Source organism: Protopterus annectens, chromosome 13.part0, assembly GCF_019279795.1.
Source record: "Protopterus annectens isolate FY-2018-M chromosome 13.part0, PAN1.0, whole genome shotgun sequence".
NCBI lineage: Eukaryota > Metazoa > Chordata > Ceratodontiformes > Protopteridae > Protopterus > Protopterus annectens.
Genome location: NC_056747.1, coordinates 891,149,138 through 891,172,767, shown reverse-complemented (window position 1 = coordinate 891,172,767; position 23,630 = coordinate 891,149,138). Strand labels below are relative to the sequence as shown.

At 40.0% G+C, this 23,630-nt stretch overlaps 1 protein-coding gene across 2 annotated transcripts in view; it reads left to right on the top strand.

The window, feature by feature from the left end:
• Positions 1-23,630, top strand: part of NF1 (neurofibromin 1) — a 5,218,972-nt gene that overhangs the window by 1,213,518 nt on the left and 3,981,824 nt on the right. For both annotated transcript variants that reach the window (XM_044054637.1, XM_044054636.1), the window contains exon 9: positions 1,911-2,084. In XM_044054637.1, the coding sequence (XP_043910572.1) occupies positions 1,911-2,084 (174 nt within the window). The remainder of the gene's footprint in view (positions 1-1,910; positions 2,085-23,630) is intronic.

Sequence of the window (23,630 nt, the reverse complement as noted above, 5' to 3'; positions counted from 1 at the left end):
TTTGACACCATCCCCCACTCTGGAATTATAGATAAACTCACTAAACTAGGTATAAATCCCTATGTCACAAGATGGGTTGCCAACTGGCTCACTGACAGAACCCACACTGTGAAAGTAGCAGACTCCAAATCCAGCTTCAGACCAGTGACAAGTAGAGTACCACAGGGTTCAGTCCTGGGTCCTCTCCTGTTTGGTATCTACTTCTCTGAAGTACAGGCCAACACAGAAGGTCTTTGCCTAATGAAGTTCGCAGATGACTGCAAACTAGGAGCCATAATCAAAACTCCAAAAGATGTAGACATCCTACAAAAGGGCCTTACAGAGACAGATGCCTGGTGTCAAAGCCATGGCCTCAAGCTCAATGCCAAAAAGTGCATTGTTATTCCTTTTGATAAAAACTCAGTACCCATGAACTACCACATAGGTGGTAGTCTGCTTAACACCGAAAGTGTGCTAAGAGACCTTGGGACACAGTGGACAGTAGTCTCTCCTTTGATAATCACATCGCCACAGTAGTCAGGAAATCCTTCTATGTGGCACACCTCATCACAAAAGGTTTCTCATCCAGGAAAAGAGGTCATTGTTCCCCTCTACTCGTCACTCATTAGACCCATTATAGATTATAATGCCTCTTTTGGTATGTACCTCACAAGACATCTACAACAACTGGAAAGGCCACAGAAATACCTCACAAAGAGGATTACCGGCCTCAAAGAGATGCCCTATGCAGACCGTCTCAAAAAACTGCAGCTTTACTCCATTGCATATTGCCTACTCAGTGGCGATCTCTGCCTAACACACAAAGCTATGTCAAACCCAGAGCTTTTAGACATGCTCCACTTAAAGAAATCCCAATCCCTACGAGCTACACTCTCTAGGAACCTAAACCTCATCACCACAATAAACAGAACATGCTGGAGGGATAGATTCCTGTCCCAGAGACTTCCCATACTCTGGAATAAAACTACCTATCTATATCAAACAAAGCTCCTCATTAGCACTGTTCAAGAAAAATCTTGATGGCTGGATGGGAGATAGGAAATTCACCCCGGGGATCACTTCTGTGGCTCTGCTCAACAGTGGCACAGGAAAATAATTTTCTTGGGTGGTGAAAGCCAGGGTACCTTTGGCTAGGCTTATATAGGCCCTAGGGCCAGTAGCCTAGTACCTACCTATGAACCTATAGGCTGTGTCCCCAAAAGGTGGGGAGAAGACTGCAGTAGGTAGCATGCAGAATGGGGAAAGTATTTTCATTGAAAATACTCTGCATAACAGCCTAACTGATTTTGCACTGCAAGTGAAATGACTAATCTGTTGTATAATAATACAGGAGAAGTACTCTGAAGGAGTGCAAGTTTCCAGATATTTAGATGTTAAACACAAATGTGTACACTGCAGCACTGAAAAGGGTGACGCTTGTTGGTTCTGCAGAGACTACAGAGCACTGCCCCCCCCAAAAAAAAAAATTAGGGGTGATGGATGCATTGAAAAACATCACTGCATGTTTAGTAAAGGTTAAAAGAGAAGGAAGACTCGACCATGTGTGGGAAGGAAACTGGGATATATTACAGTGAGATATGAATGCTGATATCTGCTTAGTTGGCTTTAGTATGGAAATATATAGCCAACTTGCTAAGACAGGAATTAATAGGATTTTGTGTAGGAATGATAGCTATACATGTTGATAATACAGACAAGACTAATAGTTGACTAGTGTGGGGCACACAGCAGTGTACAAGTGTCGCAGGTGCTTTTTATCATCTATATGAAGCAGATTCAAAAATTTTCAGAATGGGGAATTTTATTTTTGAAAATATAATGTAATCAAGCCTAATGTAAACTTCATACATTTCATTTTAAGTGCCTTTTTAATGTTTCTTTTTGTTGTGTGTCTTCCATTTTTTTTTTAGAAAATGTTCCTGGAAAATTTAAGAAAGGCTCTTGCAGGTCATGGTGGTAGCAGACAGCTGACAGAAAGTGCAGCAATTGCTTGTGTTAAACTGTGCAAAGCATCCACATACATCAACTGGGAGGACAACTCTGTTATCTTCTTGCTTGTTCAGTCCATGTTTGCTGACCTCAAGGTATGGTATAATGATACTCAACTCTGTAGCTTAGTTTCTTGAAGGGATGAGTTGGATCCTATAGTAATTGTAACTTAGTTCTTTAAAGTTATAATTTTCTTTACAGTAAGTTGACTGATGCACATCTCATTTCTTCCTTATATTGAGGAGTTCTACATTTTGCTCGACAGTGTTGCTCCTTTTCGACATTGAAAAGTTTTATTATAGGACAACTTCAAAAATATTTAAGCAGAAGTCCATGCAAATCCATCCTCAACCCCTTTTTGCAATTTTGCACATGGGATTGGGGTGTCAGCTGTACAGTGACAATCATCTTGAGCCAAGGTTTACACTGCGGGGTGGCTAGCCCTGCCGTGGTAGTTCATCCATACCACTCACTCGCACACTTACACCTACCACCAATTTGGAGTATCCAGTCCACCTACAGCATGTCTTTGGAATGCGGGAGGAAACCACAGCACCTGGAAAAACCCACATGACCAAAGGAAGGACATGCAGAATTCTGCACAGAAGGCACCCCAGTCAAGAATCGAACTGGTGAGCCTCTTGCTGTGAGGTGACAATACTAGCCGCTGTACCACTACGGCTGCCCAACTCCAAGCGAATAATACCATATTTTGGTAGCACTTTTTGTAGTTGTATATTGTATTTTGTCCCTTTTGTAAAGTTAATTATTGCTACCAGTTTTATGTTTTGAGAGAGCCATTTCTCATTTTTGTTAGATTAAGATATGTGTTTAGTTAGTGCCACTCATTCTGTGAGGTTTACTATTTCAGGGGATGCTCCATTGTCCATATTTTCTTAGCAGTCTTCTGTTATACTACCCTTCAACTTGAAATAATGAATTAATTAAATGATTGCACTATACTACTTTCTTTAAAAAATGCAAAAAATCAACTCAATAATTTAACAAAGTAGCTATAAAAAGTGATAAATTTTCTGAAATCCACAAGATCTGTCAAGTATGAAAATTGGACAGCGCAGTGGTGCAGCGGTAGCGTTGTCACCTCACAGGAAGAGGTTCTCCGGTTCAATTCTCGGTTGGGGTGCCTTCTGTGTGGAGTCTGCATGTCCTCCCTGCGTTCGTGTGGGTTTCCTCCAGGTGCTCCGGTTTCCTCCCACATTACAAAGACATGTATCTGGAGCATTTCTCCCCGGGCCTCTGCTGAAAACTGACTTTGTTCCCAGTCGGACTTTCCCGGTTAACAAATGTTAAATAAATAAATAAAAAATAAATAAAAAATGTGTTACATAAATTTTAAATCCATGGTTATTCATGAGTTAGGAATTCACTTGTTTTTATGTTGGCTGGACTCCTGATTCGTTAATTGGCTACTCAGTGCTTTTATAGTTGTGCTGCTAATAAGTGCCCATTTAATTGCTGGAGGTCTTTCTAAAACCCTGGCCTGAGTTTCTGATGGACTGTAGTATTTAGTTTGGCAGCTATAATTGTGGGATAGACTTTGTAGTATCATTTAATTAGAAATGCTTTTAGTAGAAAGCGTTTAAGGTATCCTTATTTAATGTCATGACAGTGGCAAGAGTGACAGTTACCTTTGTGCTGGTAAAGAGGATCTATATTAGTAGCTCAGAATTACTGCAACAAAGTAGAAGAGATCCTGATCCTTTTCCTGTTCCATAAGGATGGGAGTGTCAGTGTTTCTAAAACAGATTGAGGATGTTTCCTTATCTTCTAAAAGCATGTATGACATATCCTAAAGCACAAGACCCCCTCATCCTAATACATCTATAAGAATGGCAACATTAAGAAAAGTAGGTCCGAGAAAGTAAATTAGTGTAGAAAATGTACTGAGATAATAAGCAATAGAGAACACAGTGACCAGCAATCGGATGCAACTTCATTTGTAAGAGACTATACTTAATACCTTTGAGTGCACAAGGTCATAATCTTGCCTAGAAAGGTAGTAAGGCAGTAAGAGAGCTAGGGTGGTTGAACATTAGACTTGTAATGGTAAGTAGGATACTAGTATTCATTGTTTTAATTAATTCTAAGGAAATGTATATGGACACAATAGTGTAAACAATATGAATTAAATCATACTTGACAGATCTTGTGAATTTCAGAAAATTGATCACTTTTTATAGGTACTTTGTTAAATTATTGAGTTGATTTTTGGCATTTTTTAGAGAAAGTAGTATAGCGTAATCAAAGTAAATTTAAAGGGAAAGTGAAGTAGCTTTTAAGTATGCTGAGTGAATAATCCTGTAAATATGCAATGATGAAGCTCCTGCAGTAGTACACTCAACTCTGGTAGAACATGCGGTCATCACCCTTGGTCTAGAGAATGTTTTTTGATAAATGGGGGAAGTAAACTTTTGAAAATGGTTTATGGGTGTGCATATAGCTGGTAAATTATTCTGCACAAATCTGAGACTATTAGCTGTTAAGGATGGATGCAAATCAGTTAGGAAACAGAGGAAGAAAATTGTCAGCTTTTACAGACATTACAGTTTGTCAATTCCTTAACAATAGCGAGAACTCCCTCCCTCCCCCATCTCTTCCATTGTCTGAGCTTCTATTCAAACTGTGGTCATCGGGTCATAGTATGGCTTTACCTCTCTATACCACAAATAATGGCTAGTTTACATGTAGATATGTTCTTTGGGAAGAAAAATAGTTTGCCAAAAATTTTGAAGGTCTGTCTGTATGGGACTGTGATGACCTGGGATAGTGGCAGCTGTGCCAGGGAGAGTAGGCAGGGCATGTGTAACAAATGCCAGCATAGCTAGCTGGAGTTTTGTAAAGAATGGTATGTCATTTGAGTATCAAACTGATTTTTACAAATGCTTGTGTTAAAAATATATTTGTAAAGTTGCTTGTGTTAAAAAAATATATATATCAACAGTGGGTCCTGCTGGACAGAAAAGAAATGTATATGTATGTCAGGCTGTATTGTTGTAACTGATGAAATGTATATATTTTAACAGAGGATACTGGAAGGGAGGAGGTTAAGCTCAACCCAGCTAACCTTAAGAAACAATAGCCTGAAATTAAATGACTTGGTTTGGGCCATAAAGATTCTATCTTATAGGTGTGAATGCAGCCAGAGACGGTGTCAGTGAAAAGCCTTTCTGCAGGAAAAAGTGCAATTGTTGGAATTGTTTAATAGTTCCAGATGCTGTAGTACTCTTTGGCAAAGGTCTGTGTATTTTAACACATCTGTGCTAAATCCCGACTCAGTTGCTAGTGAGGGGGCAATGTGGAAACTGCATAGTCAGGTGACCAGATGTGATGTCATTCTTTACCCACCACTGAAATTATATTTAGATAGTAGTGAGAGATGTGATAGAAACACTCAGCACTTTGTTATTGGAACTGAGAACAAACACACTCATCCAGTTCATCTGACCTTCCTTTAGCAAGTAAATAGGGAATAGTAATTCTTCAGTCAGTTAGGAAAATATAACTAGACTAGGTAAATGTTGATTTGATGTTGTCAGTCTTCGTTCATTCTTGATGAATGGAACTCTGTTCCGATCTTCAGAACTGGCTCAGGCATTAAACAGCTTGCACCAGCTAAAAAACTCTTGAGCTAAGACTCTACCCATAATGCCCCTCTCTCCATTACCCCAGATCTCGTTTGCCACTCTGTCTGCAAGACGCATCAGCCGTTGCTCTCAGCTAAGTCTTCTATAAAAATACAAGAAAAAATCTTGTAGCATAAATGAAGACAAACATGGGCTAGATCTGGTGAATAAGCGCTTTCGTTCTTTATTAATTACATGAACTTCATGAGATTAAAATGCAAAAAGGAAAGGCTTAGGTTAAATTCTGTACGTATACAATAGGTAATAAATATCACCTGTCAGCAACTGGAATAGAAGTATGTGAAGAGACAGCCAATGAGGACTGAAATAAATATGTTATAGCCAACCAAATGGTAGGAAAGTAATTCCATAGAAAAAAATCATGTAAATCACATTGCATGGGATAAAGCAACAATATTTTTTGTAAGCAAGTAGAGGCAGCTTTAAAATAAATGTATCCGCTCTACCTTATTAGAAAAGTAAGCAATATATGTAATGTAACCTTCATGGAAAAGCTAAAGTAACACTTGTGAAGCATAGTAAAACTTAGTAAAAATTAGGCTTATAATCATCACAAAATAAGTCATATTACTCGAGCCAGTGGATAATCTTTCTAGGAGATTAGAATCATCTAATACAACTACCAGTGGAACAGTGCGTGGATTTGGTTCCAACAACCAAAATGTAAGCAGAAACATTTTGGCTTATGCAGCGGTTTCTGCATCACCTTTGAGTAATTACAGTAATAGTGGACTACCTTCCACTTCTAATGTTGATAATATTACTAATGCAATGAATAATGCACATCCCATACAGCAACTGGCATCTAACTCAATTCCTACAATGTCTGACTATCTAAGGGCTCCACAATTTTTTTAGCCCTTGTGAAACTGATTCAATCGCTAATTCTGTAGAAGAGTCCCAGCCTATATCCATCTGTAGCAACTTGAAATGGTTTGACCAAAAACTTTTAAAATGCCATAAATTACAACTGGAGGTTTCTTACTTCCAGGAGTGCATTGCAAAGAAAATTGTACCCAAAGGACTTCGCCATTGGCGTTATCCAGTCGGTCTCATTAATAAATCTCCTTTTCATCTGGAGTTACTTTGTTTATTTGATAAGCAAGGTTTTGACTTTCTGGTCATGCTTATCACACAATATACCTTGCAAATTGACACTTTGCATAGTGATTTGGAAGTTTTGGAACACTAAATCATAATGGATATTGACTTTCAGAGATACAAATATGACTGTGCTCCTATTTTCACAAGCATAGATCATGCAATTAATAGAGCGGCCAAAATTAAAAAGAAGAAAATGAAAAGAGATGTGACTGCTTATTCTAATGGGAATGCCTGTCCAGCCTTACCAAGGTGTAGTGAACGGGCTAGAGAAAACCAGCAAAGAGCTAACAGGCAACAGTCTGATGAACGAAAAAACTATGGACCTTCTACCAGCCAAGTTTTTCAGGTGGTCAGAAGCAAACCACAGAAGTTACAACAACAAGGGAGGAATGGAGGATACCAATGGAAGAAGCAGACTCGCCAAGAGGAGATAAGTAAGGTACCAGAAATTATCACTAACTTGTTTGGGGACTTTAATGTGTACAATTTCTCCTCCATGCATATTAACAGTAAATAGTAGAGCTACTGGCCAAGGGACTAACTTTCATACCAGATAGGAGTGCTGATATAGCAAGAACTATCATTGATTTAAAGTTATATATATGCAAAATTAATTTAGCGGTCCTGTCTGCCATAGGCAATGATTTGCGTATATCATGTGTATTTAATCCTCCAATTAATGAGTCTCTTGCCTTTTTCAAACATATTTGTGAAATTGGTGTATGGTCTCTACTGGCTAAAAATCAACAGAGACTAGTTTAGAGAAATCTGACAGTTGAATTTGAACTGCTTAACTTGTTAAAAATTTGCCATGTCAGGGTAATGAAGCCTGATGAAGGTGGCGGCCTGGTGTTCATGGACGAGGTGGACTATATTAATAAAATGCCACGTTTTATCTAATGATTGTTATTCCAAGGTTAGCTTAAATGAAGTGAATAGTGCACATAGGAAAATTAAAGAAAGTTTATACAATCTCTTTTTGGAGAATAGTATTGACATAGATACATACAACTACCTATGTATGCAAGCACCAGTAACACCAGTCTTATTTGGGTCTCCCAAAATCCACAAAAATATAATGGACCCACATTTTAGGCCAGTTGTGGATGGTAGGAGATCCATTACTTATGCATGTGCTAAATATGTGGACAGTAAACTTAAGCCACTTATTTGCAGTGAACCCCAAATCTGCAAAGATTTGTGGGTTTTTTGAGAGGACATTAATTCTCTCTAATTTGATGGAGAATATAATTTTTTGACAGTAGACATAAATGATCTATATACCGTCATACCTCAAGAAGTTGGCATAGAATGGGTTTGTGAATTTCTATTTTTGAAAGGTATTGATCAGCAGGAGATAAACTTAATTGTGTCCTTGTTAGATCTAATTTTGAAGAATAACTTTGTGCTTTTTGACAAGGAATTCTTTTTGCAAAAAACTGGTGTGGCCATGGGCTCCCCTTGTGGAGGTAGTTTTGCAAATGCAGTCATTGCATATTGGGAAAGACATTTTCTATTTCATCTTTAAAGAAAATGTAAAATGGTACACGGGATATCAGGGCAATATGTTTTTTATATGGAAAGGAAGTTTAGACTCAGTAAAATCTTTTATTAATGATATCACTAAGCCCACGGACTTCCTGAATTTGACTTTTGAGTTCGACTTTTGAGTTCAACACAGACTCTGTTAATTTCCTGGATGTGTCACTGTCTAAGGATAGACCCAGCAATAGATTTAAGGTTAGTATTTTTAGGAAACCCACGTACTCAAATGCTTTTTTTGCATTTTAGTAGTAGCCACCCATTCCACCAGAAAAAGGCTGTTATAAAGGGCCAACTGGTTAGGGCAGCCAGAATGGTCTCATCAGAGGCTGACTTTTTGATTGAATGTAACACATTGAAAATCATGTTTCTGAAAAGGGAACAGCTTTTTCAATGACTGTTTGATGAAGTTTTTACTAAAAGGACTAATGGCCATTTTAAACCCTATTCTATGTAGGGGCTATGGAGAAGAAATATGTGACACTTCTCTAGACGAACATAGGGAGAACATAAATAGAAATGATGGTAGAATAAACCTTCTAATTACTTTTTCCATTGATGCATTTTGCAGTTAAGAACATTATGAACAAAAATTGGGCTATAATATCAGAGGATAATGCTATTAATATGAAATTGGGAGACGGACCTTGTGTTACCTATAGAAGATGCTCAAACTTTAAGGACTTGTTGGAAAGGAATAATCCAAAATGACTCTAATTGAGGGATGAGGAAGTCTGGGAGATGTCAGCAGTGTCAACACATTATGGCAACTAATAAAGTTTCCATACGTGATAAATACTATACCATCAATGGAAAGTTTAATTGTGAAACAGGAGGAGTAGTTTATGCTACTTTATGTCAATGCTGCCAAAGCTACTATATAGGTAAAACCAAAATAATGATTTAACAAAGAATTTATGAGCATCTATATCAAATTAGTAGGGGTAATACCACAAATGCTTTGTCAGGACATGTTCTAGAGCACCCCACACAAATTTCATTTTATAGTTTTATAACAAATAGGTAGGAACATTAGAGGTGGACCCTGGCAACTAAAACTCGAAGAACAAGAACTCATTTGGCAAATTAAAACATATGCACATATTCCATCAGGGCTCAATGAATACTGTTCGATCAAATGTATTTTGAAATTAAAAGCTTTTCAAAGATGAAGTGTGATATAATAGATATTTCATCAGTTAATAAATCTATTTACATCTATTTATACATATTTATTTCTGTATTTATATGAATTTTATATATCCACTCGTTTGGGTTCGAATAAGATTTTATGTAGCATTTTAAACATTATTCATGTTTCTTTACATATATAGGGGAAATAAGTTATAGGAACAATGTTTTTAGATTGTTGCTTGAGTTTAAAAAGTATAAATGTATATATATATATATATATATATATATATATATATATATATATATATATATATATATATAACTTTTAAGTATAATACTGGCTCTTTACAATTTCTTAACTATGCTAATTAACCTAACAATTTAATTTATCTTAATTGATAGCATTATTTTAACTGTGGGATCTTGGGGTTTTATTGTCTGAAGAAGTTCATGTATTTTCTGAACGAAAGCGCTAACAATGAACTGCCTTGGATTGTACAGCTTGCTGCCTATTTTGTTTTTTGGTTTTAAGTTTGCTTTTTTGTTTTGTGTACATTACAAAAAATTGTAAATGAATCAACTAGTATGTAAGGGGAAAAAATAGACATCATGGAAAAAGCTAAAGTAAATCTATCAATTATTCCACCATAAAGCACATTTTAAGTTGAGGTTATCATTCAACCCTTGATGTGAATCCGCTCCCAAATGCAATTGCCACCATAATTCTTTCGCTTCCAGGAGTGCGTTAAAGATCAGCAACACAGATGGAACATTATGGTAAGAACATAACTTTTTTTATTTATTTTATTTTACATTTGTTTACTGTGAAAGTCCAGCTGGACACAGGTCCTTTTTCATTGGAGGCCCGGGGAGAAAAGCTCCAGTAAAAAATAGAAATATAAACATTGTAGAAGTTAACAAACTTGCAAGGACATTACATGACCGTACAAATAGCATTTACACAATGATGGGAAATACAGTTCTCCTGAGGTAGTATCAACATGATGTGTGGTACAAAAGAATACACAATCTTAGTTTCAATACAGGTGAGGTCAATGATTAGAGTAAGATAGCACCCAATGAGCAGTATGTGGTTACCTGTACAGAGGTTAATTTTAGCCTGGAGAGTAACAGGTGCAAAGCCAAGTATTGGCCAAAGTGTGTTTAGGAGTTTTTTAAATTGTACTGTGGAGGAGCTGGAGATGATGGGGGTTAGCAGTTTATTCCAGATTTTATGGATGACATTTGAAAAGAGTGATTTCCCAGCTGAGCTGTTAGCTTTTGTGGTATCCAGAAGGAGATTGTTATTGGAATGGAGTACTCTAGAAGTGGCATATGGTTGTATAAGATTTTGGAGAGCGGGGACTTTATCAGGTTGATGGAGGATGTTGTGGGCAAAGTTAATTGTTTATAGTGCAAGCGTTGAAGTTATAATCAATTTAGTTAAGAGCTGTACAGTGGTGAGACCTGTGTGTGGCATCAGTGGCAAATTTGGCAGTTTTATTGTAGCAGGATTCCAGCTTGATTACATCAGTTTTACAAGGTTGGTCAGAATTGGAGAGGTATATAGGAGAGTTGACAGGAGGTATATACGAGCAGTAGTAGTAGCTTTTGTGGTTCTAGTAAGAAATGGTCTCTTTCTGTAAAGAAGACCTAGTTCTTATGAATCTTTTTAATGATTTGAGCAATGTGAATGTCAAATTTCAAGTTGTCAATTTTGATGCCTAGCAGTTTAGTATGAGTTTTTGGGGTGATAACAGTTTTGTTTTTGGATTCTGTATTAAAATTAGGTAGGGTGGAAGGCGAGGAGTTTTGTTGGGGTTCAAGATGGGTTGAGAATTGGTGAACCATGTTTTTGCCGATAGAAATGACTCCTGGGTAAATGTGTTGATGTAGTGAAGGGGCTGCGTATATTTGCGTAGAGTCGTCTGCATATTGTATAACGGATGCATGAAGAGTGGAGGTGTGGAGATGGTTAGTGAACAGTGAAAAAAGTAGAGGTCCAAGGATGGAGCCTTGTGGGACCACTAAGGGAGAAGAGTAGAAAGGTGGTGGTGCCACTGTACGGCTTGCTGTCATCCTGATAGGTAGCTTTGGAACCAGGTGATAGAGGAGCTACTAAGGTTGAGGGAGGAGAGCACATTGATTAGTTTATTGTGATTTACCATATCAAATGCTTTGGACAAGTCCAGAAATATGGCAGATACATATTGTTCATGGCGTGTAAGGTGGTTCACTGTATCTGTAAAATCCATTAGCGCTGTGGTGGTGCTGTGTTAGGGGCGAAAACCATGTCTGTTTGATAGTAGTTTTGAGTGTGAAGGTAGTCTGTGAGTTGAGTATGGATGACTCTCTCTTGGATTTTAGATAAGGCTGACAGGATGGCAGTTGGACAGTAATTAGTAAAGTCTGTGGAATTCCCTCCTTTTATGTAAAAGAGTAATGTGGAAGATCTTCCAAATGGAAGGTACTGTGCCCTCAGATATTGATCTGTTTGAGTATGGCTCCTGGGAATGCAGTTGCATCTGCTGCATTTTTTAGAAAGTCAGCTAGGAGGTTGTCAGCAGCTAGGATGATAGGTTTAAGTTTTCGGAGTAGTTTTCTTTATGGTATCTACAGACACTAGTTGTAGTGTAAATTGGTTGGGACAATTTTGTAAGGTATTGCTAAGCTGGGGAGCAAGAGGGACAGAGTTGTTGGAAATGTTCTGATAATTTGCAAGGGCTTGGATAGTATCTTTAAAGTATTTATTAAATTGGGTTGCTAAGTTGTCAGAGGAGGGGGTAGGGGTAGGTAATTTTCTTGGTAGAAGTATATTATTAACTGCGGCCCAGAATTTCTGAGGGTTATTTTGGTATTTCTTTTTAATATTGTGGTAGTAGTTGATTTTATCCGGTTTTACACGTTTTTTAGCTTTGTTTCTGAGTTCTAAGATAGTTTGTCTTGTGATTTGTTTTTTGTTTTTGTGAAATTGTACCCAACCCTTATCTCTTACTTTGAGTAAGGATCTACATTCTTTGCTTAGCCAGGGTGAAAAATTTGTTTTCACTCTAATGGTTCTGGGGTGATGCTTGACTGGTTAATATAGCTAAGAAGGTGGTAGTAAAGGAGTTCACACCCTCTTCAAGGGGTAGCTGTTGGAGAGTTTTCCAGTTACAGCTTTTCAGAGCAGAGGTTAAGTTATTTGGGTTAAAGTGTTTATTTTACACACATATTTTATATTTAACCCTTTCATTGTGACTGGTCTTTTAGAAAATATTTTGACCTTTGAGACCACTTATTTAGTGATACTGTGGCTTCATGTTCCTGAAAGTCTTGTTGCTTGGAAATGCTACCAATTGTATTAGTTTTACTAAGTATAATTGGGTACCCTTTTAAAAGCCTTAGAGTAGCTGGCTTTGTGGGTGTTTTTGTGGCAGTATCAGTATTGCAGGGGGTAAATCTGTGCCAGCCTTTCCCAGGTGTGTGGATGGTGTGTGTGTGTGTGTGTGTGTGTGTGTGTGTGTGTGTGTGTGTGTGTCTCAGCTACTTGGAACAGGGACACAGAGCACTTATTTCACACAGTGGGTGGTGGAGGACTTGGCTTGGAGCACCCAGCTGAGGACTCCGCTCTGAGGTGATCAGTGTTGAGTCTTATTTGGGGCCTAGAAGAAGTTGAATCCCAGGACTGAAGTGTGCATTCCCTGTGAGCTGTTAAGGGAAGTTGTGCTCAGTGCAGAGAGCTGCATCTTAAAATACTGTGTGTGCCTAATTTTCTCTCAAAGTGAATATTCCTCACTGGTGTCAGTGGTGAGGATTGAAGCTCCTTGATCACTGCCCCAGAAGAGAAACGTCACATATTGGTGAGCAGTGGTGGAGATATTAATTGAACTTCTCTAGCCTGTAAGCAGTTGTCATTAAAGATGTATGTACTCTCAGTAGCCACAGGGTAAACATATATTTTCATTTTTCTCATCAGGTTTATTTATTTTTTTAGTTTAGTTAGGGAAAGCAGGCAAAGATGTTAGCAGAGGATTATGGCAAGCTGACAGTAAACCAGTTTGCTAAGTTGTGCAAATCCAAAGGACTGGTGCATACCAACCTGGCTAGAGAGGAACTTGTTTCAGCCTTAATTAGAGTTGCACCTTGATGGTGGCAACCAGGAAGACATCCAGTTTGGTGATGGGGGATGTACAGCCCTCAGAAACAGGACAGTTCACATTTTCCTCAGAGGACTTAAAAATCCATCTGGAATTAGAGACTTGAACTGGAGACAGAACATATGGAATTATAATTGGCAGAGAGGCTGCGGCATTTGGAGGCCAAAGAAAATGAGAGGCTGCGGCCTTTGGAGGCAGAAGAAAATGAAGGTGATGCATTGGGAGGCCGAAGAAAATGAGTGGCTGCGGCAGTGGGAGGCCAAAGAAAATGAGAGGCTGCTCCATTTGGAGGCCGAAGAAAATGAGAGACTGTGTCAACATGAGAGAGGGACATGCTGATTCTTCAGGAAAATGGAGGTAACAGGGAAGGAAATAACCTAATCCCAGAACAAACAAAGGTCAGTAAATTTCTTCTACAGTGTAAAGCATTTGATAGTTTTGATAGTTTTATTCATATATTTGAAAGAGTATGTAGACAATATGATTTTGGCCAGGGGCTCTGGGTACAGTTCCTGACCCCCTTATTCCATGGTAAAGCTGTAACTGCTGTTTCTAATTTGTCTGATACTGATTGTTATTACAAGGTTAAACAATGTTTATTGGAATGTTTTAAGTCAACACCTGACGTTTACAGAAAAACGTTTTGTGAGCATACACATAAGACAGATGAAAGTGTATGTGATTATATTGCTGAGTTACCCACTTATTTTCATAGGTGGGTGACTGGGTGTCAGGTCACCACTTTTGAAAAACTGGCAGACCTTCTGGTAAGGGAACAAGCCCTTAGCACTTTGCCTGAGGACATGAGAATCTAGTTGGCAGACCTGGAGTGTAACTCTTCAGATGAGCTGGGGAGAAAGGGGATCTCTTCTTGGGTACCACTGCACAAGAAGGGGATAACCAGTGCTGCACATGGATATAAGAGAACCTGTGGTGGGCAGCCTAAACCACCCCAACAGAGTCCACCAATAACAGGAGAAGCCACTAGTTTGGGTACATAGCCAGGATCAATGTTTAGATGTTTTAAATGTAACCAGAGGGGCCATGTAGCATACACATGTCCACTGAAGCAAGGTGGGGAGCAAAATGTGGGGGAGCCAGCAAGTAGTAATAACAGTATTACAGTGGTAGGATGTCTGGAGACCGCACGAGTACCTATCTATTACTGGAGTTTGTATCCTACCCCAGTAGATGGAAAACAAGCCACTGCTTAGAGAGAGACGGCCTCCAACATAACTGTTGTGAAGCCTGCAGTGATTAAAGAGCTTCAGTACTTGCTGGGGTAGTGCACTCCAGTCAGAGCTTTAAGAGAGACCCCATTCCAAATACCTTTGGCTAGGGTTTGGAAAACGAAGCAAGCAAGTAAATGTGTTTGAGGATATCTCTGCAGATGTCTTTATTGGGAATGATTTTGATAATGCAGTACCTTGTGTGCATGCAGTTACACTCAGGCTTTGGAGACAGGCATCTCGGTCTGGTAGCCTGGGGAGAGACCCAGACAGACCCCACATTTGAAGCTGGTGTTGTTGATGTGTCTATTTCAGGGAGGGAGCTACCATGTAGCAGTGAGCCTGAAGGGGAGCCCCAGCTGTTGATAGGTGCTGATGTTTCCTTAGTCAAAGTAACTTCAAGGGCAGAGGTGAGTGATAGTACTCAGGCTGCCAGTGAGGTACCGCTGTCAGAAGATACCAGACTTCCTGTGGAAGGGGAGCTGGGAAGGGTCACAAAGGTAGAGTTGAGACAGGCTTAGCTCTCGGACTCTACATTACGAGGTTTGAGGGAGGTAACTAAGGAGGCACCTGATTCTCAAGGAAAAGGGGAATCTGTACTGGAACAAAGGGTTACTGTATAAAGAGTGGACCCCTAAGGGAGAGCTAGAGGGTGAAGTAACAGCAGTTGGTAGTGCCCAGAGCCTACCATCTGGCACTTACAGCCATAGCCCATGGCATTCCTTTTGCAGGTCATATGGGGCATAAAGTGTACCAAGAGATGTATTCTGCAGAACTTTTATTAGCCAGGGATTTCAAGGGATATAACAGGGTACTGCAGAACCTGTGAACTGTGCCAAAAAGTAGGCAAGGCAGGAGACTAGGTCAAAGCTCCTTTGATGCCTTTGCCTGTGAGTGAGCAGCTGTTTCAGAAGGTAGCTATGGATAATGTGGGGCATCTGAGTACTGCAAGTTTCACAGGGCAGAAATATATCCTAGTGTTAGATTATGGTACTAGATACCCTGAGGCGATGGCTCTTTTCTTCATTGAGGAAGAGCAGGTGGCAAATGCTTTGTTAGATATTTTCATCAGGGTAGGTTTCCCAAGAGAAATACTGAATGACAGAGGTGCCAGTTTCATGTCAGACCTGCTGATTTTTCTGTGGGAACATTGTGTGGTGAAGCACTTAAAGACTACCTCCTACCAGCCCCAAGCTAATGGTCTTGTGGACAGGTTAAACTCTACACTGAAGACCATGCTACGGGCATTTGCAGTCAAGCTTGAAAAAGTGGAACAAATATTTACCCCAGTTGTTGTTTCCATACAGAGAGGTACCCCAAGAATCCACAGGTTTTTCACCCTTTGAGTTGCTGTATGGGCATAGGGTGAGGGGGGGCCCTTGGATTCAATTCATAATGAATGGGAGGGTGTGTGTGAATTCCACAAGGAGTTTGTTGTGGCATATGTCTTAAACCTAAGGACAAAGCTTAGGGAGCTCATAGGCTTGATCCAGGAGAACCTGGCAGGAGCCCAACAGCAGAAAAAGGTCTGGTATGATGGGAATACTCAAGCCTGAGAGTATGATGTGGGACAGGAGGTTATGTTCATTCCTGTCAGACACACACAGCTTTGGAGGGGCCCTTCAAAGTGGTAAGAAAGGTCAGTGATGTTAACTACATAGTAAACCTGCTAGGCAGGGGCACAAACTGTACCATGTTAACATGATTAAGTCTTACAATGATAGGGAGGCCCTTGTGCCGAATATTTGCAGTGGATGGAAGGAGGAGTCTGAGGGGGAGCTGGTGACAGTCTCCTCGGTGAGGGTTGGACTGACATCTCAGTGGAAGGGGTAGCAATGTCCCGTGACTATCCCCTACCCATGTATGAGAAGTCCGAGCAGTGTTACAGGAGTTTGGGAACATGTTCACTTGGAAGCCCGGGTGCACTCACCTGGTACAGGTACAGGACCCCAAAGACTTATAAAACAGACCTCTTGCCAGGTCCAAGCGAGTCAGACTCTGAGGGAGGATTTAAGAAAATGTTGGAACTGGGAGTAATCCAGGAGTCCAGCAGTCCCTGGGCCTCCTCAGTGGTGGTAGTACCAAAGAAGGATGGCAGCACCAGGTTCTGCATGGACTACAGAAACCTAAACAGCTGCACAAAGTCTGAGGCTTACTCCATGCCTAGGACAGATGAAGCCTTAGAGCAGCTGGATGGGGCTAAGTATCTGACCACTGTTGATCTGACTAAAGGCTACTGACAGGCGCCCTTGACTCCCACCGCTAGAGAGAGGTCGGCCTTTATGACTCTCTCCAGATTATTCAAGTTCACAAAGATGCCCTTTGAAATGAAAAATGCCCCAGCGATCTTCCAGAGGCTGGTAGATTGTATCCTTGCAGGAGATTATGCCCTTGATTATTTGGATGATATTGCCATGTACAGCCATTCCTGGCAAAAGGGCCTTCAGCATGTCAGGGAGGTATTGGGTAGACTGCAAAGGGCAAGGTTGAGCATAAGCCCAGTAAGTGCCAGGTGGGTAGGGCAAAGGTCTGCTACTTAAGACATATAGTGGGGAGTGGTAAGATCAGGCCAGAACCTGCCATCGTGGAAGCTATTCAGGCATGGCCTACCCCTGTTACCAAAAAAACAGGTGAGTGCATTCTTGGGGACAGTGGGATAGTAAAGAAAGTCCATTACCAATTATAGTACAAGAGCTGCTCCCCTCACAGACATGACCAGGAGAAACAGGCCAGATGAGGATGTGTGGACCCCCAGCCTGCGAGCAAGCATTAAAAAAGCTTAAATGGGCTTGGGAGGACCCCGTGTCGTTAGCCAGTCCAGATTACAGCGAATAATTTGTTGTGCAGGTGGATGCTTTGAACCGTGGGGTGAGGGCTCTACTCAGCCAGGTTTCCTCAGAGGGAGAAGAACACCCTGTTGTATATCTCAGTCATAGATTTCAACCCAGGGAGGAATGTTATGCAGCTATAGAAAAAGAATGTCTAGCCATAGTATGGGCACTGCAAAAGCTTCAGCCATATCTGTGTGGAAGGAAATTAATTGTAGCTACAGACCACAATCCCTTAATATGGCCATCCAGCAAAATGCCAAGTTAAGGTGGAGCCTGGTGTTGATGACATGATATTGCAGCACCATAGTGGGGTCAACAGTGCCAATGTAGATGGCTGTCAAGATAGGGTATGTGTTATTGTGTTCCCAGACAGGCTCATTCCTCTCTAACAACATTTCTCCAACGTCGCTTGAGAAACTAGCTTTAGTCTTCAGAGTGTGTGGGGGGGATGTGATGATGTGAGTGCCAGCGAGAGTAGGGCAGTGCATGTTTAATATATGCCAGTGTAGTTAGCTGGAGTTTTGCAAAGAATTGTATGTCATTTGAATATCAAACTGATTTGTACAGATGCTTGTGTTAAAAATGTATCAACAGTGGGTCCTGCTGGACAGAAAAGAAATATACATGTATGTTTGGCTGTACTGTTGTAACTGCTGAAAGGTGTATATTTTAACAGAGAATACTGGAAGGGAAGGGGTTAAGCTCAGCCCAGGTATCCTTAGAGTAGTGTGGATTTAAATGACTTGGTTTAGGCCATAAAGATTCTAACAGGCCTGAATGCAGCCAGAGACGCAATGTCTGTGAAAAGCCTTTCTGTAGGAAGGGTAGACGTGTTGGTATTATCTAAGCACTCCAGATGCTGCATTAAGCCTTAACAAAGGTCTGTGTGCATTATGACACATCTGTGGCAGATCCTGGCTCAGTTGCTAATGAGAGCGTAGTGTGGGAACCACAGAGTCAGGTGACCAAATGTGATGTCATTCTGTAGCCAGCACTGAAATTACATTTAGATACTAGTGAGAGATGCTATAGAAGCACTTGGCACTCTGTTATTGGAACTGACAACTAAGACACTCATCCAGTTCATCTTGCCTTGCTCTAGCAAGTAGGGAACAGTAATTCTTCAGTCAGTTAAGAAAATATAGTGAGACTAGTTAAATATTGTTTTTCTGTATCTGTCTGAATCTTTCCATCTGTGTTGTTTTTATATTTCCTGTGAATTGAAACAATTGTGTTTATTGTGAGTAGATATTCAGTATTGTCTTATTTTTTAGTAAATATACTTAAACCTTTCATTGTGGCTGGTCTTTTAGAAAATATTTTAATCTTTGAGAGCACTTGCATTTATTTACTGGCACTGTGGCTTCACATTCTTGAAAGTCTTGCTGCTTGAAAATGCTATAATTTGTATAAGTATTAATTTTCTAAGTATAATTGGGTACCCTGGTAAGAGCCTTAGAGTAGGTGGTTTTGTGGGTGCGCTGGTGGCAGTATCTACCTTACAGTTTGGGTGGAGGTGGCTTAGAGGGTAAATCTGTGCCAGCCTTTCCCAGGCGTGTGAGTGAAAGTAAATTCTCAATGTGTGTCAGCTACTTAGAACAGGGACACAGACCACTGATTTCACACACAGGGTGGTGGAGGACTTGGCTTAGAACACCCAACTTTGGACTGAACTCTGAGGTGGTCAATGTGGAGACTTATTTGGAGCCTGTGGAGGAAGTCCAGCCCCAGAACTGGAGTGTGGATTCCCTGTGTGCTCTTGAGTGAAGTTGTGCTCGGTGCAGAGAGCTGTATCTGAAAATACTGTGTGCATCTATTTTTCTCTCAGTGAATATTCCCCACTGGTGTGAGTGGTGAGGATTGAAGCTCCTTGATCACTGGCCCAGAGGAGGAACATCTCAGGGACTTCACCTGAGGTTTTCATAATGTAGTGTGATGGTTGCCCAGGGAGCATTTATGTGTGTAGTTTGATACACTGGTAAGAGTAGTTTATTTCCAGTTGTATGTGTTACTGAATAATTGCTTTAGTAACTGTGTACATTGCAGTGAAATGTTGGTTCCCTCAGAGATGACCATTAGTTGTGCTCAGTGCCTGTCCTTAACCATTGGGTTTACTGACCCCGCTCAAGCCCCCTTGGATTTCTCTGACCACCTTTAGGATTGGTGAGGAGATTGAAGCATCCTGGGGCAGTGTTGCACTGCTTGTGAGGGACTGTTTTTGTGCCCTCCATTTATCCTCACTGTCCCCTGAGGCAGTGTTGCACTGCTGTTGAGGGAGTGTTTTTGTACCCTCCATTTCTTTCCACTGTCTTTTGCCTCCACCTAGTAATACTCTATGGGTGGGACTTGCCATAAATATAATTGCACCACCTTTCAGTTGTTCAAGGGGCTAACATCAGTAGGTCTGCCTCACTTGCCTATGGAGACACTACCATGTTGATGTTTTACTGATCTACACCAGAGAGGTTAAACCATGTGACTATGCTGTGAACTTGCAACCCCCCACCGTCGAGTCTCTCCTTCTGCCAGTTCCATCAAGTGTCCAAGCCGCTATTCATATGCTGTTAACCTGAGCTGTAGTCAGGGCTTTATCACTCTGCACCAGCATCGCACACTATATATGCTATTGGGAAATTTTAATTTTAGTAATAATAGATGCAATTTAAAGCTTCATAACACTGTTAGTATTTCCATTGTTACATTTTTGCATCTCAAAAGCAAAAAGACTTGGAATGTTTTATTTGTTTGTGCATAAGAAGTTGTTGACATGTTAACAGTGAGCTTCCAGTGGTATCATTTGGAAGGCTTGTGTATGTGTGTTGCCTGGTTGTCTGGATGAGCATTTGAGATTGCAGGACAGTGCTGTTAATTAGTGAAGTGTATGTCATGGTAACTTTTTCTTAGTATTGAATATGTTCAGTTCATAGGGTTCTCTGTGTGTTACAAATGTGATCTTAATTTGTTTACAAGTGGAAATGTTTACTTTTAACGTGAAAGGCCAGTGTGTATACCAACATTTTGTTTGAAGCAGGTTGAGTTACGACTAAGTAATAAATATTCAGTATTCTTAAATGTAACTATTTTACTGTCAGTTTAAATAGTCAACATTTTTGACTCTTGAGACTTTGTACCTAAAAAGAATAATGTGTGCGGTACTAGAATAGGATTATTTGAAGATTATTTTGACAATGTGCATACTTCATAGTTTTTGTAATTTTTGAAAGGCAATGAGACGATTAATGCATCTTAGACTGTATAGGATGAGTCTAAATGGAGCCACAAACCATCATAGAAAATAATGGTCTACATCACTTGGGAATTATCCATTACCAGCAGTTCAAAAGATAGATGCTAGAAAACTGGACATAGTGGGCCAGGAAAAGAAGACAAAAATAGCATTGATCATTGAAATTGTCACACCCAGTGACTACAGTGTCCTGCGTACAGAGAGAGACAAAGTTATAAAATATCAAGATTTGCAAGCGGAAATGAGAGCAATGTGAAGAAAGATACCCAGATAGCTCCAGTAGTAGTAGGAGCAACAGGTCTTATAAAAAAAAACAGTCTACAATCATATTTAGATATGCTACCAATACATACAACTCTGTACGAATTGCAGGAGGAGTTATTACTATACACATTGTGGGTGCTGTGAAGAGCACTTTTAGCTGACATCAGAGTGAAGCAATACTAATTTCAGTAACTTTAATCGTGCTTTGACTTTGGAATGGGGTCCACTCAAGTCATGGTATTAGAAACCCAAAAGATTTGGAGAAATTAAAAAAAAGAGAGCAAAATGGTGCTTGAACTAAATATATATTCACTATGTTTTGTTTCTCTTGCAGGCACCTACTTAACAAAAGGCATGTTTTTACTTCTGTGTAAACTGAGTTGTACGTTTGGTGATAGTTGAGAACCGGATTTAAAGTTTAAAGTATTGAAATTTTTAAAATTCAAAGAATGCAGGCCACTAATGAAAGTAAAACATTAGTGGGGACATCAAAGAATGAAATTGTTGGACTTCAGGAATATTACTGGTCATTTGGAGATCTGGTGTATGATAATGGCTTTTTTATTAAATTATGTGGTAAGAATTTATGGTGAATGAACATATAGATAGTGGTTTTGAGAGTGATCTTGACATGGTTGTGTCAGAATACTTTTATTTTGAGAACCTCCAGGCTGGTGGCCTTGTGGTGAGTATCACTTCAGTAGAATTCCTGCTACATGGTAAAGCTGGCAGTCTGCAAAAGTAGGTTTTGAGTTTTAATTTCAGACATTCCCTTGTTGGTTTTTCCACTGAGTGTCAAGAGCTGTAGGAGAATTATGGAAGTTGTGTTGTCAGTACTTAAGGAGTGGGGTATGAGTCAAGGTCTTGAAGGATGATGCCTCTGGCACTGAAAGGAGACTTCCAAGTCTGCTCGGAAGACTCTTGAGTGGAAACTATTTCTGAAGACCAACCCTTCCCTGAGAGCCTTGGAGTATTCTACAGACTGAATGTCTCTTGGACCAACAGATGGATTTGAGGGAACAGACTTTTGGGGCAGTGTCATCGCCAAGCCAACCAGTGCTGAAACATGGAATCTGAAGAAGTTCTACTTTACAATCATTTTGGTTTATTTGCTAGGAATAACATTTGGCTCTGACATACATGAAGCCAGTACAGCAGAAGGTGTCAGCATTGAAGCTGAAGCAGAATCTTTTCTAGGTACTTCTGGAGCAGATGTCTCTGGATCCTCTGCCCTCCTCTTGCAAGGCGCTCTGTCTTTATCTTGCTGCTTGTCTTAGTGCTTCTCTTTATCTGAAGTTTTCTGAAATATAGGAAGCTTTTCTGAGCTCTTCAGCCTCAGAGTTAGAAGGCAGCAGCCTTTTAATCAATTTGCTCCATCTGTTAGAAAGGGCCTGATGCCCAAAGGCTTTACAGAGAGTGCATTCTGTTAAGTTGTCCACCCCAAGCACACCACATTGTTTAAAAGCACTGCTCAGTGCAGAAAGCTTTCCCCTTGTCCACTTTGTCAGTCATTCCAGCAAGAAGATATCTCTCTTGCTCTGACAGAAGTATAAACAATGGACCAAAAGCTTTTGTCAGTCATCACTCTTTCCTACAGTGAATTTAAAAAATATATATATATATATTTTTCAGATAGAGTTAACTGTTCACATTCTTTCTAGTGTATGTTAGAGTTTAGGGTAGTTGAAATAAATAAATAAATAAATAAAATAAATTGAGTTTAACTCTGTTTTGTTTAAGATTCTCTGATTTTAGCATCTATTCAATTTTTTTTTTCTTGACCATATGGATGATAATGAGTTTTGGAAGTGCTAGAAGTATGGCTACAAATTTCATCTCCACCTCAAACCCTCCAAGAAACTAGTGAGTTGTGTGTGGTGTTCTTGGGATGTGTTGATGTCTTTGGCGTTGTCTTTGTATGTCAGGTCTAATTGTTCCTCGCACATCATCCAAAAGATAAAGTAGAATTTATTTAGAGAAAATGCTATTTTGTATCCTTTCTAGGACTTCTGCTATCTTTAGATCTTTCAAGTCCTACAAAAGTACCTCGGAAACTGATTTGGATCACATGATGTGAGCATTTTTGACAGCTAAGATGGGTGTCCTCTTATCTCCCTCTGTTACGAGGATGGATTGGGCTGACATGAAGCAGAGTTCCTTCCTAACCCAATCCAAGTGTAACTTATACAACTGAATGGGGAACAGGAAATTCATCCCTGATTTGGCATCTTTGTTTCTAATGGACACGGGTAGCCTGTAAATGGTTCATCTTCCAGGCCCCTACTTGTAAATGTTTCACCTCTCAAGGCCCTGCTTACACTTACCAAGGTACCAGAACTCATCAGTGATTTTGGGATGCATGCCTAGGTTTAACAAGACCCCAGTGGTCGTTGGCCTAGTACACACCTACAAACATAGAAACCGGAGACCCCTCAAAGATCATGTGATAGAAACAAAAAAAAATCTTTGTAGGTTTAAGAAGGCCA